This window comes from Antennarius striatus, chromosome 9 (assembly GCF_040054535.1).
Source record: "Antennarius striatus isolate MH-2024 chromosome 9, ASM4005453v1, whole genome shotgun sequence".
Taxonomy (NCBI): domain Eukaryota; kingdom Metazoa; phylum Chordata; class Actinopteri; order Lophiiformes; family Antennariidae; genus Antennarius; species Antennarius striatus.
Window position 1 is genome coordinate 21,129,220 of NC_090784.1, and position 23,954 is coordinate 21,153,173.

Sequence of the window (23,954 nt, forward strand, 5' to 3'; positions counted from 1 at the left end):
TGACGTGCAGTTACAGCCAGTCCTCCACTTCCTTGTCAGAGATAGGCGCTAGAAATGACACTCCACCACTTCCGGTGCGGTAGGGGGCGCTGGCGAGGCACTCAAAGAATGGGTAGACTGATGTCCCAAAATTATTCTGATCCTCTTCTTCTCCTTTCGGCTTTGCCCTTCAGGGGTCACCACAGCCAATCAGCTGCCTCCATAGAACTTAACAGTTTGCCAACATGTTTGACTGGTTTATTATGAGTTTCTATAAGTCTGGTTTTCACTGCAGTGGTATTTTATTACGTAAGTATGTCCGCCGGCGTTTGGGTACATCGGCCTAGTGAAGATTCAGCGATATATTTTTTGCTGTCGAATTTGTCAGTTGGTTGATTGTTGTTTGTTCTGGGTGCATTCCTAATATGATTCTGAGTTGTTTGCAGACAAATTCTGACTGGTTTTCAGATTGTAATTGATAAAGTTGAAGATTTTATCAATTAAAATTGTGGTTTAGCAAGTTTATAGTTGAAGATTGAAAGAAACAGCAACCCTAACAGTATTTAGTCTGTTTTAAATGTATAAATCTTGTGCCCTTCATTCTATAGGAACAGGCAGGATGTCCCTGACAATGGCCAAGGCCGATGGGGTCACTGTGTTCACTCTGACCTCTGACCCACAAAGTTCTTGTCCACCAATTTGCCAGATCCTCAAGGGTCTTTGCTACAGTCCCGCATGCTGCTCTGTGTCTCAGCACTTGAAGAGTGTCCAGCGGACTAGTCAGTCAGTACTGGGGGTGAGTTACTACCCTACCCTCACATGAGTGTTTGATGCTGATGTTTGAATTTGTGTCACTCACAGTTTTTCCATTGGCCTGCCACTGCTCCATGTCTTTCCTCAGGGAAAACACAATCACAAAAAGTAGTCCTACATCACTTCCTGGTAACTACTACATTCCTACTTAGGTTCATGTTGGGTTTCCTCCCCCACAGGCGATGCATATGATGGTTGGGTTGATCAACATCGGTCTCGGAGCGATCCTCTGTAGCAGTGGTGGTGGATCTTGGTGGCAAATGGATCGGAGCTTGTTCCCGTTCTGGTTCGGAGGGGTGGTAAGCCAGCTATTGTTGTGTTTTTCCACTATTCTTTCACCTTAAATTTACATCTATGGGCTGTTCAATCCTTCCAGTAAGCAACATCATCAACTCAGCTGTCTTTGCTGAGCATTTCTGACAGTTTTTTGTTTTCGACCCCGAGGTTTTAAACCTGTGCAAAGCTGCAAGGGGCATGATTAAAAGACAGCAATATTTATCAGGGGTTTAAAATGTTTATTTATGACATGGCTGCATTACAGAAAAAACATTTCTTTGTCAAATGGATTGTGTTACTTTCACTCATAACATTCCAAAATGATGTCTCTTTAAACCATTTTCTACTCAAATTGAACAGTTTTGTACAGTTTATACAGTTTAGTACAATTTATACAGTTGAGTTTATACAACTGTGTATAAGTTTGGTATTTGTTTGCATGAATAGAAGCTAAACAGTCATATTTTCTTTTCTTTTTTTTATAGTATTTGTTTCTTGGTGTCATGTGCATTTTGTCTGAAAAGTGTCCCAGCCCCTGTCTGGTGAGTAGTTTAACTCATTCACTGTCACCTTCCAGTCTTACGTTCTTAAAATTGAAGGTCATTTTATGAACCAATATTTGTAAAATACATGATACAGGTACTTTTTTTTCTCCCAAGGGACTTTGCAGAGTTCCTAGAATTAATACCATGCATCCACCAGTGTTCTCCTCCTGACTGTACTGTATTCTGTTCACTTCCTGGTGTGATTTTTTTTTGCTTGGCTGTGCATTAAATGACTTTTCTTTGATTTCAGGTCCTCATCAATGTGATTTTGAATCTGTCAGGAGTTGTTTTTGCCATTGCATCCATCGTACTCTACAGCATCAACATAGCACACATAGGATTATGGTGGATGTGTAACAACTATTACTACAACTTTACACCGTCTCCGTTGTTTCAGAAGGTTATAAAGGAAAAATGCGAAGATGGTCGTTCAATAATCTTGGTAAGTGTTGAGTCAGTTGTCTTAAATACAGATTGCAAAGTTGACAACTGAAAAATTATTTGACAGAGCAATCTACCTTTTTTTTTTCAGGATTCACACAGACTGAAATTTGGTATATGTAATTTATTTTTAAAAATAGCTACGCTTAATTTGAGCTACTCTAAAATGAGGATTTGTATTTAAAAGTTTTTTCTGTAATTGAAAAACTATATTTTTAGATTTTTAACTCTTGTTTGGGCAAAATCAAGCAATATGAAAATCTTACAGTATCTGAAGAGTTATAACCACTACTGATTTATCTTGAATCAAACCGATAGAAATGTGTATGTGTGCTTCTTCGTGTCGTCCCAGATGATGATGAGAAGCATGAACGCCGTACTGATTGTTGTTTCGGTCATGGAGTTCTGTGTCGCCATCAGCTCTGCCTACTTTGGGATCAAGACCCTGAGGAGCAGAGGGACGAAAGAAAACAAGGTAGAGTTTGGAATATCCTGACAAAGATGTTCCTGGATAACTGTTTGTTTGATTGTTATGATCTGATTGTACGCTCCTCATCTCACTTCTGACGTGTTGCTCATGTCAAAACAGGAAGTCAGTGTGTGTGATTTTCATTTTAGCTGACGTTTGCACAGGTATTCTACTATTAAGCAGAAATAAAAAGCATGATCATATGTTTCACTGTTCATTTTAAGATTTTATTGCTGTTTTTTATGGTTTAAATTTCGTGCTATTTATCAGATCTCTTGTCATTTTAGAAATCATTTAGAGCGAAGAGGTCTGAACACATTAAATTTATCTTTTTTTTTTTTAAATTATTGCTGTGTTGATTGTACAGTAATCCCATTTCTAGCATCTGTTATTAGTCATGTTGATACACTGTTCTTAAATGTCTGAGTATGTCTACATGCATTTTCCAAAACAATATAAAATAATTTCTTCCCCTTAGAGCACCAATGACCTGGAACCCCTCGGAGCTCTACTTGAGGAAGCCACCAGTGACCTGGACACACCCTGAATAAAATCTATCCTTTGTGCCCTCTGTTGCTGTAATCCTGTTCATTTCTGACACCGACTGTGCATCAGTCATTTCCACAAATTAACCACTAAAATTTTGCTGAAAGATTTTGAGGTCTATTTCATTTGTTGTTGATTTTTTTAAAAACTAATCTTGTTTATGATTTTCATTGAAATAAATGTAAAGTATTTGTGTCTTTATGTTTGTGGCTGAAAGGGAGGGCCGTGTGCGTCTGTTGATTGATTCATATTTTTATATAATAATAGCTTCAAAATGGTTTAATGTCAGGTTAATAATAGCAATTGAACTGATGATCATTTTACACTTGTGTGTTTGAATACGTGCTATTAAAAATGTTCAATTGTAGTTTGAAAAGTTTTTACCAATGGTTATTCTAATTGTTCTTTCTAGGTACAATGAAAAATAAATCACTTATGAAACACTTACGAATTCCTGCTGGGCTAAATATTGTTTTATTTTACATGTAATATAATTAATATGCTGTATATGCTGTTATTATATAGTCATAATTATGTACCCACTGGTGGGAGTAATGAAAGTTAATTCAGGTCTTATTCTATGGTGTTTATCTTGAAAAATGTAACCAAACTTTGTGAGATCACAGAACTTCTTTTAAAAGCACTTTGATCACAAAACTGATTTAAATATTATGTCTGCCCTTAGGATTTAGGATTGAAAAATCTCTTCTAAACATTAAATTGCTAAAAAAAAAAAGTAATGTTTTTTTGACTACATTATTCGTCGTGATAGTCATGAAGAATGGAAACTAGTGTATTAGTAACAGAATCAGAAATCTTCTTACTATTGCAGTTCTGACTTAATAGGAGGAAGGAGCACAGTACAACTTAAAACTTCCAAGGTGAATTTAATCTTTAAAGAAACCAAATGTCTCTGTAATAACCAATATACAAATCACCATAGATATTCATTCATTACGTTGCATTAAAAGTCAGCAAAGGTAACAGCGGTGTTGATAGACATCCACTTCCAGCCCTGTCAAACTCACGTTTTGCAGAGGTGCTTTTATTCTGAAAAGTATTCAACTCTTTACAGGAAGTAGAATTTTTTTGTCGCTGCTAAATGATGCGAGGCTGCGAGCAGGAGGACCAGACATCATCAACAGGTGAGTTCTCATGTGTGCTAATGCAAACTTTATAAAGAGACAATGTGTGTGTTCCATTGTGTTGGTAGTCCGTGTGAAGTGAAAAACGTTGTTTTGTAAATGGTTTTGCCATAATTAAAACTGTTTGAATTTTTGGGTTTCTTCTTAGAAAACACTAAATAAGAAATCCAACATCCAGTGAAGTTTGTTTTTCATATGTCTAAGCTAAGAGTTTAACAGATTTGGACTGAGTTAGATTATAATATCATAAAAAAAATACCATGCCTATGTGATAAAAGTTTCAAATAAATATTGATGCAGCTGTGTTGGAGAAATGAAGAAAATGCATGAAAACTGTAATAAAACAATGCTTTTACTCTGGTATCATAAGTCCTTGCAGTGTTTTTCAAAGTTACTAAATAATGCATTTCAATCAAAGGTAAATAAGCATAATCTCGCTGCTTTATAACACAACCACGGCCATAATACACCTGCATATTTGGATTTGATATGGTTGTTGGTCGATACCAGTGACTCCATTTACTCTTCCAGGTGCTGAAACTTTAATTCCTTCATGGATTGCATGATTCACCTCTGCAAACACGCACACACACACACACACACACACACACACACACACACACACACACACACACACACACACACACACACACACACACACACACACACGTACAAGAAAATCCTGAGCTTCAACCTCAAGTCGAAGGTAACATAATTCAAGACACGACTGATAAATAGGAGACACATTTCTACAGCTGAACCAGTTTTACTGTCATATGATTTTATAGGTGCATGCAGGACTGTGAAGATGCCCAAACCTGTCGAGCAAACCAAGGGAATAAAGGTCGTCTCTGCCGACAGTGACAAAACGTTTCCATCACTGTGCGGAGTCCTGAAGGCTCTTTGCAGGCAGGGACCGACGCAGACGAGCATCACTGCAGCTCTTGGGGTGAGAGGAATTTTTAAAAAAAACCACACACTCACACATCATCTAGTAACTGCTCATCTATAGGTGTTGACTGTAAGACGATGACGTTTACCGGTACTCGCTTTGAGTATTTTGCAGACCATGCAGATCATGGTGGGCCTGTCTAACATTGGACTTGGGCCGGGACGAACGAGCATCAGTCCTGGGGATGTGGCCAGCTTGGGAGCTGCTTACTGGCTGGGTTCTGTGGTAAAATAGTGCTTTTTAAAAAAAAAAATTAGTATTTGATCGTACCACTTAAAGTAAAGTGTGTTTAAAAAGCTATGTTAGAATATGTTACAAGAATGATGGAAGAACAAATTATTTTTTAAAGTCAGCAAGATGTTGCCATATTAAAGGGCAGGTAAACCATTTCCTGCTGACTTCTCCTCAGTTCATCGTGAGTGGAATCCTGTCCATACTGGCCGGACAGTTCCCTTCTACCTGCCTGGTAAGCAGCGTACACCAAACTGTCAATGCCCGCCCCCCCAACAGTCTGAGGACTTTTAAATGATGGGATCTTCCGCCTCAGATGGGCTTCACTGTGTTTATGAACATCGCTGGAGCCATCTTCGCCATCACTGCCATTGTGCTGTACGTCATGGACCTGACCGGCGCCTCTCTGCTCTGGATGTGCGACAGCAGGAATGATGGTGATCGTAAAGAGAACTGCATAAATGTGGCGCTTTTCACACAAGTAGGTGCAATGGTTCTCAGGAGTTAGGGTGACGGGAAATCAAGAAGAAGAAGAAGAAAGAAATTTATTTAAATTCTTAGAATTTAAAATCAAGTCGGCATCATTATTAATTTGGTAGTTTTTCCATTACTGGTGCTTTTCATTAATTTGATTAAGAGATATTTTATGTACTCTCCATCCATCAGAGGTTGCTGTCGTCCATGGACGTCACGGTGATTGCCTTGGCTGTTCTTCAGCTCTATGCCAACATCAGGTTTGCTGTTCTGGGCATCAAGGCTTTGACCAGTGAGATGAAAAAGCAACAGGTATGAATCAAGAGGACGATATAAACATGGATGCTTGTCATAGATGATTAGCTGGATTGAAGGAAAGTATTAGCTGAAGTTGTGACAAAAGGAATGTTAGGAATATCAGTTGTGGGTTACTTTGATGTAATGTTCAACTTTTGCTGGACACTCATATTTTCTGTACACACAGGTTGGAGAAGCTGTTGAAGACGAGCAGATGTGGTTGAAAGAAATCCTCCTGACCGCTCCTGTTGCTTAAAATCATTTAACGATAAAAAAATAAATAAAAATCCACGCGTCACAATGAAAGCGCAGCACTTTACTGCAATATTTGTGCTTTAAACTGGCTTCGTATCAGGAATGATTTTGTAAGATATTGTGTGTGTGTTTTTTTAATCTCTGTGTGATCATGAATTATTTTCAAAATAAAAGTGCTTTAATAAAAATGTGAAAAATGAATTTGTGGTTCTGATCTTTCTTTAATTTAATGTTTCATTCATGATATTTGCAATCAGACAAAAAAACTAAGGAGAACAGACACATTATAATTACTTGTAATTACTTTAACATATAATATTAAGTGATTTCACTCAGATCTAACTATAATAAAGTGACCCAAACCCACTTCTTTGTTCATCTGAGTTTTGGGTGTTGGATATAACAATGCCTGAAATCTATTCCATAACTCTAAATCTACCTTACCTAAGCTTCTTCTATCAATATATATTTTATTCTCTCAGATCATCATCAAAACTTCTCTTCCTTTGCACAAGTTCCTCATGCAGACAAAATTCAGTCAGTAGCAACTTGTGGAGGAATCATGCAGGCAAATCAATAATGTCTATAGAATCTCATTTAGCAGGAAGTAGATTAAAATGTTCCTTTCTCAAATTTTATTTTTTAAATTAATGTGCAAAGAGTTGTATACAGTCAGTCATCATTTTTGACTATGTGTGAAAAATGATAAATAAAATTCCTGTGGATATGCAGGGTTTTCTCTACTCAGAGTTGGTTCTAATCTGAATCGCTGCCGCCTCTAATTTGGTTAAGGAGCAAAATTTATTTTTAGATGCTTTTATTTTGAAGAAGACGCTCAGCCGACAGGAAGTGCCTCTTCTATTACTAGTGTATGGACAACAGGCTGTCGCTCAGTCTGCAGGTCAGCCACGAAACAGGTGAGTTCTCTGCACACATCAACAAACAAACAAACAAACAAACAAACAAACACAAAAACATCTGACAGTCTGAACTTCACAATGAGATCATGTTTGTTGAGCTCTGAACCTGATGATACATACAAATATAATATTTTAATGTAGGTTTTTACAGTCTGCCAGAGAAGTTATGGAAATGAAATTTGAAAATTGGAAAAAATTCGTTTTTTGTGTGTTTGAGTGAGTGTGGTGTGTTTTCATCAGAGGAGGAAATGAACAGGAAAAGACAGACAGTCAAATAGATCGATTGATTGATCAATGGATAAAGGAAACCTGATCTTTTAAATAGCTTCTGCTTTGAAATAACTTTTTATCGGCTGTGAAACACCTCAAATATGTTGCTTGATTAAACACTAAAGGATTTTTTTATTCCGCATGACATTCAGTAATAAAACTTCAGGGAGGGAAAAAAATGTCCTGCTCTCCATTATCACAGCTGGAAATCCTCCTCATGGATGAACAGGACCTTCACTTATATAAACTAACCTCATTTAAAGTCATTAGCATATTCAGGGTTAGCCTTTTGACATAAGGTTAGGCTCTGTGTCTTATTGAAATCTGTTTTTGATTGGATGATCTTCTAACTTTGAAGGACTCCGGCAGTCATCAAGGTTTTTAGCCTGACTGTGATCGAACTATCAATTCCCAATTTTCCAGGGGTGATCAATGACTGTCTCTGTAGTCAAACACAAAAGCGTGACGGTGGTTGCCATAGCGTCCGACAGCAGGAGCGTGTTACCGCCTCTGTGCCGGATCCTGAAGAAGCTGTGCCAGGGCCCGGCGTGCTGCTCAGTGCTCAGAGGGCGGCTGGAGGCCGCCGTGGTTTCAGCTCTAGGGGTGAGAATCACTGACGTGTTGATTCCTCTGGTCTGAAGGGAAGTTGTTCAAGTTGTTCACTATGACTCTGAATCGTCTTCAATCATCAGACGATACAGATCATGGTGGGCCTGGTCAACATCGGGCTGGGGCCAGGACGAGAACGTCAATATCCACACAGTTTTCCTGATCTGGGGGCTGCCTATTGGCTCGGTGGAGTGGTAAAAAAATCATTTTTATTTACTTACGCCCACATTTTCTCATCCAAGAAAAAAAGTGTTATGTGAAATAATTCCTGATTTCACTTTTCTATTTTCTTCTTTCTTGTTTTTTCTTCTCTATCAGTTCATCATAGCTGGAATCAGCTGCTTTCTAGTCAGCCGGTTTCCAACTCTTTGCTTGGTAAGCACACATTCAGATGTGAAAATGTAGGGAAGACCATCGGGTTCATGAGTCTCCCCTCTCAGGTGGGCTTTGCTGTGCTCTTGAACATCATTGGATCCATCTCTGCGGTCGTCGGCGCCGTGATGTACGCCCTCAAGCTGGCAGACGTCTCTGTCTCCAGTAGGTGTGACCTGGACGGCCATCAAAGATACGGATGTGAATATGTGGCGCTCATCGCTCAGGTAAGGAGGAACGAGGCTTTTTCTTCTACCAACATCAATCCCATTCAATATTTAAAAAAAAAAACTTCCTTCTGATAATCTACTGAAGAATTGTCTTTGACTATCCATGAACTTTTGAATTTTTGTATATCTGCTTCCATGGTTACTAGTTGAACTCATGTTATTTCGGTAATGTGAGAGGAATTTGTCAGATGAGGGTTTCTGGGGCGTAACTCACTTTTTTTCCCCAAAACTTTGTGTTAACATCTTTCAAAGGCTTTTCGATATTTCGGGAATTTCTTTTTTAGATATAGAATTAACATAAAGAACTGAAGTTATATTTGTCTCATAAAATAAATGAGAATAAACTGTCTTATTTTAATTAAATGAAGGGATCTTAGAGTCTGCCCAAATGACTCTTCTGATGCGTCAACTCTTTTTACTTTAAAAACAAGGACTTTGGCAATTTCATAGTGCAGAACTAGTTGTTTCTGGAGTGTAAATCATTGATAATTACATTTAAAAGCCCAGCTCCTGCTTGACACTAATTGAATGTCGTCTCCTTTGTTTCTTGTTGGTGTCAGCGTTTGCTGACAGCCATGGACATCACTTTGATCGTCCTGGCTGTCCTCCAGTTGTGTGTCTGCATTAGCGTCGCCGCTCTGGGCATCAAGGCTCTGCTGAGCAAAAAAGAGGACGAGGTATGAATTGAGACAAACGCATTATATCTCTGTCCACATATGGTTGTTGTTGTGTTAGAAGGTGCTAGACTGCCATCAGTAGTATTGGTGATAAATAATGGTTGAGGTTCTAGTGGACAATCAGAGCCAGAAGTCTTTTTGGGATCCTAACCAGAATTTAATGCACACTCTTGCAGACACTAATAGTCTAAAGTCATGATCATTTGCACAGCCTTGCATGCTTTTTTTTTTTTTTTTTTTAAATTTCTCTATGGTTTTCAAGAATAATATTCATAGTTAGGAAGCACTATGTCACACTGAATGTGGAGCACTAAAAGAAATTTTAAAAAGCCTTTATTTAGAAAAAAAATCACATTTAAAGGTGTATAACAGCATTCAGCTACAAATAAGGTCAAATAAATATCACTTAATATGTGAAATAAGTGGAACTATAATAAATTAAAAGTCCTCCTCCTCTCAACCCCTGTTGGACGCCCCCTGGTGGTTAGAAGCTCACAGCGCAGCAGCTGAGTTTGCGTAAGGATTTGGTTCTATAATAAAAGTCGTCATAGCTGGATCACCGTTTATTGTGTTATTGCAAAGCTAATGACGTCATTATTTAAAGCTCACAACTTTGTCGTGTTGTGACGTGTTACTCAAGCTTGATTTTGTTCTGTGTCAACAGGGTGACGGATATGTGGAGATTTACCGGCCGGTGACCAGCACGACAAACCCCGCTGCTTAAAATAAACTCGAACAAGACCCAAAGATGCACGTTTATAACGCTCTGAATAAAGCTATAGGGAGAATCTATTACCGGGTGAAAAAATAAAAAGGTGAAAATCAAAGTTGTCATCTGTAGACAAAGAAAATCTGTTTCAGACTCTGGACTAATCATAGAACTCAGTCAAGTATTACATGAGAATAAAAGCTTGAGAAAAATATTAAGTGTGTTTTAAAATCCTTTTGGTGTGTGTATATTTTTTCATATTTAAGGAAAAATAATCAAATCGCTATATTACAAACAAGACAAACAGAGGAAATCTCTTCTGCAGTTTGGAATAATGCGGTCAGAAATGTGTATATTTCTCATTATATTTGACGCAAACATCTATCCAGTTAATAATTTTTAGTCTTTTATTCATAAAAACAGATCAATCCCTACTTTTTAATGAATGTAAGAGAAAGCATTTGCCTTAAAATTTATTTTAAAAAAATAATTATGACTATAGATCACTGCAAATGTTTCTAAGAGATATTCAAAATGGAAAGATGGATGATTTCCAGCATTAAAAGTGTTCATTTTAACTGGCTACCTTTGGTATCGGTGATACCGCGTTCTAGTGCTGATGCTTTTATTTTGAAGAAACAGGAAGTGTTGCTGCGAACGGAACAAGGCTTCCGCCACCTGTGTTACCCTACTTTGCCACTAGGCGGTGCGCAACCTCTAAAATGACCACAGGCAAACACTGCGCTGTTTTTCCATTCTTTTACCAGGTAAACGTTTCATTACTTTGATAACAGTGATGAATAAATATATCCACACACTTGTCAAGCTCATAAAATATCAATATCGGTTTTGTTAATATTTATAATATTTATATATTTATATATTACTACACAAACATTACAGTCAGATTAAAAATTACATATCCACCTTTCTTACGGTTTCTTTTTTGTACGGGTTTGTTCCATGTTTTTGATCTTTGCCGACAAGGTGAGTCTGTCACAAGTGATTGGTGTTCGAACAGGGGATCGTTCCCCATAGGTGCTTTAATTAAATTGGGATCCAAAACAGGTGACTATTGAAATGCGCATTCTCTCCCATATTTCAAAACTGTGTTAACAAAGCAAATAAACAAATAATTAGCAATTTGGCGCTAAAAAAAAAAAAAAAAAGATACACGTAAACGTAACATAAACAGAAACACCTGTCCTATGTTTTTCTCTCTTAAATCTTCATAATTGCAGCAGGTGCCTTGAATGTAACCTGTTGATTCACGTCGGATTCCTGTTGCACGACGCAGCCACGGAGCGGCTTACGGCTGAGCCACAGGTATGTCTGTGTTGATCATGTATTATCAGTCCTGAATGATGAGGCGTAAATGTCTGAATATTTACAGATGCAACTCCCAGTGACATGTAAAACACTGGGAGCTGACGTCACAAACATTGTCAGACATCGTTTCACAGTGAACAAAGAAAAAAAAAAAAACAGAAGCGGGAGTTTTGTTTTTTTTAGTGTTTATTGGAATTGTTGTACTTAAGCATCTAAAACACGCCTGAAGGGGCACCTAACACTTAATGCAGGGACCATGTGGGCTTGTTGGGTCTTGCTTTGACACTGGTATGTAAAGGAGGGAGAATGGGCGTCATGAGAATGAGGAAGGGGACAAAGACATACAATATCTGAGGCCAAAGGTCATAAACGAAGACGCTTGTGTTCCCCATGACTCTCAGTTTGATGATGAGTAAAGCAAACCTAGACAGTATTGTGAGAGGACACACCTCCGCCAACGCCATTGTTTACTCAAACCTGACCAATTGGAAAACAGTTTCCAGGCGATGTCAAAGAAAAATACTCTTATTGTCTATCAGAGGTGACTCATCGCTACGACGATGACGCTGGAAGCCCCTAGATTTACTTTTGATTGTCATTTGAATGACTCTGAAACTGCATTATCTCAGATATATATTCAGATTATATTCAGGATCTGGATTAGACCTCTCACAGCGCTAGCTATGCTTCATACTGCTGGAAGTCCTCCAGCTTCCTGTTACTCCTGGATGTTGTTTGCTGCAGCAGGAAGTCCTTCTGAAATTATTGGCTATTCAGGACAACTTTGGGTTTTTTATGAAGTTTTCTTAATTTTTTTTCATCATCAACATCCCATATCAGGATCCTCATGAGAGAAACCCAACATATTTGGTACCTAATCTTGGAGTAAGTTACATTTCAGCCAAAAATGCAGAATCCTGGCCCCACCTACGCTCCAACTGACCACCATATGAAAATATGTGACCGCTTTTTTTGAAACCAAAATGACTGCTGTTTCCATTGAGACCAAATTAGGGCAGAGTGGAGGGCTTCACTTAGGTGATGGGTGGCCGTACGTCGTATTTCTGCAAAGCGGACGAATCTTTTCGTTGCCACGTGATGTTTTTCTGCGATCCTGAGGTCATCTGATGGGCCGGGCTCAATGCAGGGCTGTGTGGACAAATCATATCCATGGAATAGTAATTCAGGTCTGATTAAAAGCATCAGTTGCCCTATTCAACCGTTCCGTGTCAGCTGCCCTTTTAACCCACCTGGGGCAGAAACCGGCCTGTAGCAGTTTTCCCAGAGAGAACGGGAAGGGGGCTTCAGAATGGAGCCACGGAGACTCTGTTACTCTGATTTTATCATTTCAGATGGAAATTTACTCCTACAAAGAGGTTTAATTTTTTTTTACAGTTTTTATAGATGCATTAATTTTGATTAATGTCAAATAAGAATAATTTAAAATTAAATTTTCTATAATTTTTTTGTGTCGTTGTGAATTTTTTTAGATTTGTTCTTTCTGTTGGACAAACCAGTCTTGACATTGTGCATCTTCCTTATGGATCCCATTAACGCCATCAGTTTTGAGGTGCGACATCAAAGTGTGATATCATAAATCTGCATAGCACCAAATAGCAACCGGACATGTTTAGTTGCTAATGGAGCATTTAGTTGATCTCAGGAATTGATGAAGACCAAAGCAGAGCATTGAGAGAACTGTTCTTCAACCACCAACATGTTCATCTGATCTTGTTCTCCTGAAATGGCCCAAAAATCTACAAGTGTAGGTTTGAAAAATATGTCAGAACTCTAAAGACACTCGGCCGCGGTTGTCAAGCTACCCTTTGACTTCACTTTCTACTTGTGATTTAAGTGTGATTTTACAGACCTGCGGGATTATCCTGCTTTAGCTGAAGTATTCGCTGCACTGTGAAGTCCTCAGCTCACTGAGCATCGATGCAACTTGTTCACTTGCCAGTGGAAATTTATATATCACTTGTGAGAGATTTGCTCCATTAAGTGAAGGGAAAGTTCATTTTCCTCCTGTCTCAGTTTGATTCTGCTGGCAAGCAGGTATGCAGACAAGAATCTGTCTCGAGAAGCCAGGTTTGGTATTGAAGCATTTTCCACCGTTTGAGTCACTAAATGTACAACAGCTCCTGCTTTGATGATATATAAATAATATAATGCATGTGCCCCCATCTACTGTCATGTAATCTCCAACTTTAACCCGTCATTGTTCCCGATTTCACCGAATTTCAAACTTCAAATTATTTGACTTGTCTCTAAAAGTTTCTTCTCCCTCATATTTCCTGTCACGTGACCCCTCAGATTTGAACTCTTGAGCTGGGAATGAATGAGGACGCAGGATGAGCGTCTTTAATCACATGACCTTCTCTTAAATTCTGACCCTGTCTGTATTTGAACCTCCACTTGTTTTTCTTTGCACCAGTTCATTTCCGTCTGAGCATCGGAACCTTTTCGATGATGCACTGCAGGGATACGAGTCTTCATACGCCAAAATTAGAAAAGCCACAACCACATAATTACACATCACTATGGGTGTTTCCAAAGTGACTAAAACAATCTATTTTTTCTGATGTTTTTTCCTCAGAAAGGTTTTGTTACCTTATTTGTACCACAGATGATCTATTAACTTACACATTGTGCACCTTAGTGGTTATTTCTTCGCTCCTTAGGTTCATAACAAGTCTAAACTATTTAAGTTTGACCTGAACCGTTATGGTGAAACTGCCCTGCAGCAAGTTGTACATCCTAAGTCACCATACTGGTTTCACTGGGCAGACAGAATGGATAAAGAACCCTAAAAACTGGTGGCCCAAATTAAAAAATTTAAAATACTGTATGCAACACACAAATACTTAAAATGTTGGAATTCAGATCTAGAAATAAAGTCAGTTTTCAACTTAAGAAGAGGTGAAATTTGGGTTTAGTATACAGAAAAATTATTTGCAATTGTCAGATTTTTTTTCCAGTAAGTTATCATGTGTGTATCTCATATCAGGTGAACAAACTGAGTCATCACAAAATATTTATGGAGACAAATAGTGAATTTTATTGAAGGCCAGACTTCAGTGGATTGATAGGATTTTGATTCAGAGATGACAACAACCCAAATAAAGAAATACTGTAAAAGGGAAGTGTGTTTTACAGTAACTGTTTTGGTGATATGAACAAATAATGACTTAAAAATAATATACAAGCACATGCATTGTGATGTAAAATAACATTTATATATCTAAATCAAGATGGACAGACGTGTACAGATATTTGAACAGAGGCAACATATTTTAATGGTCAAGTAAAGTAGTGTTAGTATCATTTCACACATTTTCATTAAAATAAGATCCTAAACCCAGAAGAGATTGGACTAAATGTAAATCCTCACAAAGCCGAAGGTCTACAACTTTCCACGCAGGTTAAGACACGACGCGAGCATAGCTATGCATCTCTATGTAAACAACGTGGCGTTGCCATGACGCCTGCGTGTTTGTAGCAGGGTGTGTAAATGAAGTTTACTGCAGTTGCTTGTGCGTTCCGGCAGCAAAGAGCTTTGTTACGTCTGTCAGGTGATGGGCAGAATGGAGCAACTTTCACAGCATGCCCCACAAGAACAGCTGTGAATATTTAGATGATCATCTTATTAAAGGTCATGAGAGTTTATAACTTATTTTCAAAGTGTGATCTGTTCATAAGTCCTGGGAAAGGAATCCATTCTCTGTTCCAGTTTGTTGTTGCTGGTGTTTTTTTATGAGAGGAGTTTCTCTTGTCCAGGTTTACAGTGTTGTTCTGGAGGTAAACAACAACTTTTACTATTGGGTTATGAATATTAAGATCACTGACTTGATGTTACAGAGATGAAGTGACGTAACAAGCTAGGTGATATTTTACTGCTAGGACCAAACAGGGAGGCAGTGGACGCTTTGACACCATTCAACTAACAGTGGAGTTTTTTCAGTGTTCGTGACTTCAAGCCGAGTGAACGCAGACGAAGAAGTTCTTGTGCTCGTCCCAGTAGTGCAGCTCGTCTGAGAAGCTCCAGGAACAGGCCAGGTCTTTGCTGGCTTTGACCGTGTGGACCACGCAGTCGCCGGGCATCTTCTCGAAGAGCAGCTCTGCTACCCCCACCACGGTGAGTTTCTTCTGACTTTGTATAACCTGCTGGACGTAGTTCTTGTCTACAGGCTCAGGCGAGGAGCTGTAGGACACCCAGACGTTAAGTTTCTCATCCGATGAAGGGACCTGGAAGCGACTCTTCCCTGTCGGGCAGTGAAAGTCCTTCTTGTTGGCAAACAGGCCTGTAGGGGTTCTGAATATCCGCACAGACCAGCCCACCCAGTCATATTTCTTCTTCAACTTCTCTATGATAGCATCAGCAAGCTCCTTGTGGGTCAAGTGGGCCTGGTCTCTAACGAGTCGACGGGAATCCAGCTCAGCTTGATTGGGGAAGCTGACGATACATTCTTCAATGACTGCATTCATTTTATCCTGGACTACCTTCATCTTCTCACCCCAGGCTTTCAGGAGTGTGTCTTCCTCATTGTATCCCTTCAGAGCGGCGTGACCCAACAACGCAATGAGTCCAATACAGAAGAGTTTCTTCAGCCTGGCGCAGAAGTCCTCCACCGGTCGGCGACTTTTCTCCTCGTAGTTCAGGGTGATCTCAAGAACAGATTCCCCAGAGAAGTTCTCTCCTGTCACAGCGTTGTAGAGGGTGATGAGGTTCTTTTCACCACCAGTCTTGGAAAAATGGTCCAAGAAAGTCTTCTTCTTGACCTCTCTGAACTTGGGTTTGGCGTTGAGGATGTCCATGTACTTCCTGAACTGGTTGGTGATGTTCTCCTCTAGTGGGAAATAGGCAGTGTCCAATCCGCTCTTCTTGATCTCCTCATTGATCCGCTGGATCTCCTCGGAGGCCACCTCCAGACGATCTCGCACCTTCTGAAACTGCTCCTTCATGAATGCGGCTTCTTTGCTTTCTACATTCTCCAGAGCCAGTCGAACAATTGGAGCGGCGATGGCGAAAACAGGGAAAAGGTCACCAGCAATACTGGCCACCACCTCAGCTCCTTGTTCAAACACTTCCATCACAGTCTCCACCATATCCTTCTTCTCCGATACAAGCTTTTGCAGCTGGTTTGCCATGTTTGTTGATGTCTCTCAGACCGGTTCTAACAGGAGAACATTTCAAGAGGAAGTCAGAATCTAATCGCTAGCAGCAAAGTACAAATACAGACTAAAACTCTACAAAAGAGACAGTATGAGTAAGTATTTCCCAACCTACTTCCAGTTGTTTTAGTATTCTTGGACTGTGGTTTGCTCCCCTTCTCCTCCTGCAACACAACCTAAACTGATAAGGAAAGAGAGAAGCGTTGAGGTGAGCGTCGGCGCTAGCAGCTAGCCACACCCAGTCAGCGATGAGTCAGCAATTCAAAGGGAATTCAGCTGTGACGCAACACTGATACTGGAGCGATGTGGTATGTGTGTTTACTGCTGGGTAACAAACATGCTCTTTAAAACCTGAGTACATTTTTGTAGTTGGCATTGTGGGTACTTTAAAAAATAGAGTAAGGAAATGTCTGTTAGCATTCTGTAGCATTTCTGTCAGCGCAGCGGTCCCACCTGTTAGACAACGCAGCACCGATTGACTTTAAACCAAGACAAACCGTTGACTCTAATTAAAATAAAAAATCAGCGCTATCTTTGTGGACTCAACAAGCCATTCTATGTTGTTGTTGGGTTTTTTTTAATGAAGAGGGGAGATAGGGCAATGCAACAGGAATGGGGCGCCATGTTTGTGTTGATTCATTCTGTGGGATAAATACCATAAGGTTGAAAAGTCTTGGAAATACACATGAGTAAATATCAAGCTAGGGTTATTGCAATTCTGTCAATGAGGATCTACAGCACACATTCACTTGGAAGTTATACTTTTACATGACTCCTACATATCAATGCAAAATGCAAAACTTCTGTGATGTGAGGTGACTAATGTGGAGGAAAACATTTCCTGAATTGTCTAAAAACAAGAAATCCACTGGATTTGGAAAAACCACTCCTCCCTATGCTCAGGAAACAGAAAGGAAAGGAGTTGTAAGAGCAAGCCAGGGTTGACTGGACATGTTCAGACACGTCTCTTTGAAAGTGAATTTAGGGTGGAAATCCGTTTCTGGTGCAGAATGATGTGAGATTCGTGTACTGGTCCGTGTTTAGCTCGGGTATGTAATGAGGTAGCAGCGACGCTCCCCCCCCTCGGCCAACCCAGTCGATATCGGAGCAGCAGGCGTGGGAAGTGATTAAGTGGAAGAGGTTAAACTTGCTGGGCAAGGCTGGGTTTTCCAGTGGAACTCAGCGAGTTACCACGGCAACAAGACAATGGAAAATAATCTGTGAGCCTGTTCGTGTCTGTGCTGAGGTCTGTATATATCTCCTTCTGCAGCAAGAGGGTGGAAGTCCTTAGTTGTCAGCCGACGCGTCGCACACCTCTGCAGTGGTCAGACGAACTACAACATGTTTTTAGTTTGAATAAATACAATCAATCAAGATCACAATATGTTCCGTTTGTTTCATTCTGATAAAAACATGCATGTAAAACCCAATTCAATATTCATTGAAGAATTCATGGATATCAATATTTAGAACCATAAACTAATTTCCACTTAAGTGAATTCAATTTCACCAGTGCTTTTTAGTGCGTCAGTTTAAGTCGTGTGTCTTACATTCTGCATTCTCTCAAATTGAAGGTGCTGAAGCTGAACGAAAAGAAGTAAACATCTTCCTGTTTTCAGATTATTTATAGTCCAGACTCTTAAATACTATAAAGATTAAATAAACTAGATATCAATATCATATTCATATTTTATGGACCAAATAAGCCTGGTATCGGCTGAAAATAATATAACAGGCCTGACTTCAATGTACTTGAAAGACTTGGGAAGAAAAACAACAAAACCCCCTGAAATTCCAGGAGGATGTCAGAACATTTGTAGTTACTGCATCTTATTGGATTAGACTGAGCTGAAACTGTAATTCCTGTTTTCCCACCGATGCTCTTCGTCTCCCTGGGGATTGACAATCTGCAGACTGAGTGCAGATAAAACACACCAGCCAAACAGAAAAGAGAGCAGAAAATCACATTTTCAGACTCAAGGAGCTGGAGGATTTTTTTTTTTTTTTTCCATTGAGTGGAATCTTATTTTTCTTATTGATACTCCTTGATGCCATCTTCCTGAATCAGACACAGAATGGATCTGGATGTGATTTATGTCGGTGTCAAACCTCCTCCTGACAGCTGACCGCTAAGAGAAAAACTAATCACTCTGTTAATGCGCCCTCTTAATGGAAAAAGTATTGATCAGCCCGTGAATGAGGGCTGTAATTGTATCAGTTTACCACCAGAGAGACAAACAAACATATGAAGGTTTTGTTCTGAACAGAAATAAGATTTCAGAAGTTACGCACTTCCTGGAAAAAGTGGAATAGACCAACCAACGCCCATTTAAATCCACACTTTCCGTTTAAACTGCGTTAAATCGTTACAGATTCATCAAACGGACCCACTTTATTTACTTAAACGCAAAACGCAAAAAAAACACGTTTTTGCGCATATATGAATGCGTCATTTTATTCGCATCGCGGTGCGTCTGAGGGAGGAAAAAAAAAAGCGCTCGATTATGTAACGGGAGTAAAAGTCGATAAACCGAATCGATCGATTTCTATTAAAGTGTCCGATCACATCACAGATGATCGATAGGCGCCAGTCCACTTTGGAACAGTTTGGACCTGAAACGGACTCACCTGAAAAAGTTTACGGAAGAAACGCACAAACTTGCGGGGTGTTTGTCCTCCTATTGGTCATGTGGCGCTCGTGTTACAGAACAGAGCCACGCCCATTAAGAATAAAAAATAAATAAAAAAAAAGTCGGGTGGAGAAAGAAAGTTAAATATAATTGGCTGTAAAGCGGCCATGTTGTTACAGATCCACCTCCACCCATTTGAGAAATAGTCGTGAAAGATTGTTGGGATTTGTTCTGCACACAGGATGTTTAACAATATTGATAATGATTACCAGAATGACCAAAACAGGCATTATTGTTTATTACAAATGAAAATAAAATATACATAAGCGTCTCGAAGCGATTGCGGATTGGAAGATTTTATATTGCAACAGAAAGTATTCAAAAACATTGTTCTTCATGCAATTTTATATCTAGGAGTGGGCGATACTGATGAAATCCACTACCATGGTTTATGATTTATTTCTTGTGTCATGTATTTGATAATAACAATAAAACAAACAATCCCAACTCCAGGTCCGTAGCTCACTTGCTTTGGAGTTTTTCCGCCATATTGATGCGTTCACATCAAACCAGAAGCTAATTACCTGCAAAGGCGGCACAAAGTTGACATAAACAGATGCATATGATGCTAATATCCAGTATTTACATTGTATTTTCTCTGTGTTGAAAAATTGAGAAATTCATGTGTTGCTGCGTCACAAAAGCCGATCAGCAATGAGATTCATACGCTTGAATAACAGTACAATGTCGATGGTGAAATGGAGGACGACCAAGGAACTGTAGGTGTAGATGCGCGACAACTTTATGTGCATATTGACATCGGACAGAATAAAAATTAGCATGGAGGCTAGACTATCTGGCGAACCCTGAAAAAGTGTCCAGCTACTAATATTAACACATATAAGTCCTGATAAAATCAGAAGTCACCTTTGCGTATTAATTTAGAGCATTACCATCACCTAAGATGTCAGGTGACTCACATAGAACAATGGCAGACTGTCTTGCAACCACCAGCTAATATTTATTGCCCAACCCTAGGAAAATCCAATGGGACACAATCATTTTCAGATTCATAATTCATTACAAGTCAAAACTGGAGACCTACAGCTTGGAAATGTCTATAATCCCTGAAGCTAATTACAAGTCATTACAAGTAAGTCAATGTATCTCGTACCAGAAGCCATATTTTGCAGATTATACATCAGCACAGACAGATTCGTCAATGCATTTCTAGATTTAAATGGATTATTTACATTTGTGTAGATTGCTAGCTCACATCCTCTTGTATACTTCACGTTCTTTCTGTGAGCCTACTCAGGGTGGATACATATGTAGGCTCTTTTGTGTTTTCCATAGTAGTAGCAATCCTCTTGGAAGTTGTTGGTTTCCACCACCGCCTTGTAATGGCTGACAGCGTGGACCAGGCAGTTGGGGAAGCTCTTGTACAAACACAGAGCCACTCCCATCATGTTCCCCTTTATCTTTTGATGTTCAATCTTCTCCTGAATCTCAGCCTTATTGATGGGCTTGGGGTTAACGCAAAAAGAGACCACCACTTTGATCCTATTCCTGGTGAAAATGTCAAACCAGTTGGCTCCTCCACTTCCATGGTACTTCTTCCCTGCTAACCAGTTGAAAAAGAAAATGCGCTCCCTGTCACCAAAGGCCCTAATGGACCAGTTCACCCAGTCATATTTCTTGGCAAGTGCCTCCAAAAGGGGCTTGATTAAGTCTTGGTTGACGGTACCAGAGTTCTCCTGGAGAAGGTGCTCCATGTCCATTTTGGCTTGATCGGCAAAGTTCTCTGTACATTCATCCACTGCTGCTTTCATACGTTTCTCCACATCCTCCATCCGTGCCTGCCACTTCTTTACCATCTCCTCCCCCACAGCCCCTTCCTTGAGGGCGGCGTGGCCCATGACGGCAATAATGCCCACCACAAAGAGCTTCTTGAAGGGGGCGCAAAAATCCTCAACTGCCCTTCTGCTCCTCTGCTCTGTGGCGACTATGGTCTCCAGCAGGGGGTCTCCTGCCATGTTCTCCCCAGTGACGGCGTTATACAGAGCATCCAAGTTCAAGTCTCCATCGGTGTTCTCGTAATGGCTCAGGAACTTCTCCATCTTTTTTTCCTTGAACTTTGGTTTGGCGTTGACGAAATCCTGGAACTTTTCATACTGGCTGAGAATCTGAGCTTCTCGATCAAAGTTCTGCTTGTTCAGTGATATCCTCTGGATTTCCAGAGCAATTTTATCAATCTCATCTTGGATCCCCTCAAGTTGCTGGTTGACAATGTCGAATTGCCGAACCATGTAGCGTGCCTCATTGCCTTCCGGGTTGCTGAGTAACTCGGAGGAAGCAACGAACACGGCCTCCAAGATGGGGTGAAACTGGCCCACAGTGGCCGCGAGCACCTCGGAGGCTTGTCCCATGATCTCCACACCTTTCTCAATCTTGTCCTTGTTCTGCAAAAGCCAGTCTGCCACAGCGCTCATCTTTGGATCACGTGTTTCACACTAACTAATCTACTTTGATTTCCACAGCCAGAAACTCTGTTGGTGCCTGAAAGGAGAAGAAACATGACACACTTGTAAAGTCACACCGCAATGAACTTTACAATCATTTCAGGTGCATTTGGCAAAGCTAACGCAATCACCTGACATGAAGTCATTCGTTTTTTTCTCACAGGACATTTTGACAAACAAAACCCTACAATAAAGCAAACGGCCGGTCATGTCTGCACATGTAGGCATCCAGTTTCATGCCGCGCCCTCAGAGTCTCCGTTAATGACAGGAACTGTTTGGTTTTTTGTCGTGGTGGTATTGACATTTATGACAAAGACTAATTTAAGTACACAAACGAGACCCACATGAAGGGCAATTCAGAACAAATATCAAGCATGGTGTATGTACTCGTGAATTATGATGCGATGAATTGCGCAACATTGCAATTATGGCCCTTTGGGATGTCATAGTTTTTTTTTAGCTCTATCAATAGCAAAGGCCCAAAGCAAACACAGATGTTCACAACACGGTAAAGCAAAAGGATTTATTTTGGGAATGATAGTAAGAGTTTCAGAGTAAAAAACTCCAGAGAGATGACCTAACTGGTTTCTGAACTCCCTTGAGACCAAATGCAGTTGAGAAAAAAGGCACACCCAAGTCTAAGAGAAGAAATCTCCCCACTGCACTTGTTCAGCAATGCAATCCCACTTCCCTCATTATTACAGCTCAAGTTTAATTAAAGCCAGACATCGAAAAATATCATGTTTTCGGTGGTTTTGGCAAGAGAGACACAAACACACGGTTTTATGTGTAACCACAGGACATCAGCTCAGTTGCTGCAATGATGAGATCAATGGTGTCTTTTTACAGCGTTTCCTATCTCTGCACTAATTCCATGCCATATTCAGTCACATGCCAGCAGTGCTTTTACACTTTTCCCCCACATTCTTACAATTAGGGGAAAAAAAGTGAAAAATTTTCAACTTCTAATGACGCAACAGAATTGAATTCCAGTCCAACAAAGAAAAAAAAAAAAAACATAAAAAGAAAATACTTACTGAATAATTATCTTCCTTTGGGATGGAAAATATTGATCCTTGTAAAAATGGAAAAGAAAAGTCTTTCTTCTTGTGGCAAAGAAATTGAAATATATTTTTGTGAGGAAAAAAAAAAGGCGAGTCCCACTCCCCCTTTCACTGTGATAATGCTTTGCTCAACGGAGCTTTAATGGCAACCACATACGCAAGTTCTGAACAAGGCCACATCCCCCACAGGACTCATCTGCACCTCCAGCGTCTCAGTTTGGGCTTTTTCATGGGCTTATATAATTTATAAAGCAACAACTAAACAACTTTTAAGGAAATAAAAGACTTTAAAACATTTTTAAAAATCCTCCAATTAAGGTGAGATCAAATCTTTCTGTTTTTTCTTGCTTTCTTGCTTTCTTTCAAGAAATTATGGTTGAGTCAAGCAGATGATAGCGATGGCGAATAAATGGTGAATAGAGCAGGAGATTAACTCACCTTTCAAGTTAAATATCCAGTCCAGTTATCCTCTAGTCCAGCTGTGCCTGTGAGCACCAGTCGTCTTGGGATGTATATATACTCTCTCTCTCTCTCTCTGTCTCTCCCTCTCTCTCGTCACTCCCCCATTGGAACTCCTCCATCCCATTCCTACATTCCTCAGAGACCCACTCGTGGAGGGATGACGGGCCGGCACTGACACAGATAACATCCTGTAAACACTCCCCCATGCAGGGACACCAAGCACCCTGGGAAAATCAAAAATCTCCCTCTCTCTCTCTCTGTCTCTCTGTCTCTCTCTCTCTCTCTCTCTCTCTCTCTCTCTCTCTCTCTCTCTCTCTCTCTCTCTCTCTCGCTCTCTCGCTCTCTCTCTCGCTCTCTCTCTCTCTGAGAAACAGTAGAAAATGGAGTCCAGTCACAGTGGGGTTCAGCAAAGAGTCCCATCAGAACAAAACCTTTTTTGTTGTGGCTCTTATAAGGTTGCCATGACCACTGCACTGGTTCCTCTGAGTTCCATCACACTGAGCATGCTCCAACGCCTCATTTATGTCCCTGTGTTTGCAGGAAGTTGGGATCTAAACAAGTTAG

At 40.0% G+C, this 23,954-nt stretch overlaps 3 protein-coding genes across 6 annotated transcripts; 1 reads left to right on the forward strand and 2 right to left on the reverse strand.

Annotated features, from left to right (window-relative positions):
- Positions 1–587: 587 nt before the first annotated feature.
- On the forward strand, positions 588–10,240 carry LOC137601495 (uncharacterized). The gene is made up of 17 exons (XM_068323698.1): positions 588–775; positions 972–1,091; positions 1,554–1,610; positions 1,864–2,055; positions 2,407–2,529; positions 3,002–3,050; positions 5,003–5,163; positions 5,281–5,391; positions 5,576–5,632; positions 5,714–5,878; positions 6,064–6,183; positions 8,049–8,216; positions 8,306–8,416; positions 8,541–8,597; positions 8,663–8,821; positions 9,385–9,501; positions 10,166–10,240. Exons 1-17 carry the CDS (start codon positions 599–601, stop codon positions 10,223–10,225), a joined length of 2,004 nt encoding a protein of 667 aa, XP_068179799.1. The 5' UTR covers positions 588–598; the 3' UTR covers positions 10,226–10,240.
- A 4,339-nt stretch (positions 10,241–14,579) lies between these two features.
- Positions 14,580–19,421, reverse strand: rpz4 (rapunzel 4). Of its 3 annotated transcripts, none has more exons than XM_068323690.1 (3): positions 19,340–19,421; positions 16,827–16,892; positions 14,580–16,713 (listed from the first exon to the last, which is right to left on the reverse strand). In XM_068323690.1, exon 3 carries the CDS (start codon positions 16,685–16,687, stop codon positions 15,512–15,514), a length of 1,176 nt encoding a protein of 391 aa, XP_068179791.1. In that variant the 5' UTR covers positions 16,688–16,713; positions 16,827–16,892; positions 19,340–19,421; the 3' UTR covers positions 14,580–15,511. The 3 variants fall into 3 exon arrangements, with proteins under 3 accessions (XP_068179791.1, XP_068179792.1, XP_068179793.1); XM_068323691.1 differs by having other exon boundaries at positions 16,827–16,887; positions 19,340–19,394; XM_068323692.1 differs by lacking the exon at positions 19,340–19,421 and having other exon boundaries at positions 16,823–16,892.
- A 203-nt stretch (positions 19,422–19,624) lies between these two features.
- rpz5 (rapunzel 5) lies at positions 19,625–23,524 on the reverse strand. Of its 2 annotated transcripts, none has more exons than XM_068323688.1 (2): positions 23,367–23,524; positions 19,625–21,900 (listed from the first exon to the last, which is right to left on the reverse strand). In XM_068323688.1, the coding sequence occupies exon 2, from the start codon at positions 21,831–21,833 to the stop codon at positions 20,652–20,654; it is 1,182 nt and encodes a 393-aa protein (XP_068179789.1). In that variant the 5' UTR covers positions 21,834–21,900; positions 23,367–23,524; the 3' UTR covers positions 19,625–20,651. The 2 variants fall into 2 exon arrangements, with proteins under 2 accessions (XP_068179789.1, XP_068179790.1); XM_068323689.1 differs by lacking the exon at positions 23,367–23,524 and adding an exon at positions 22,902–23,313.
- Between the last annotated feature and the right edge of the window lie 430 nt (positions 23,525–23,954).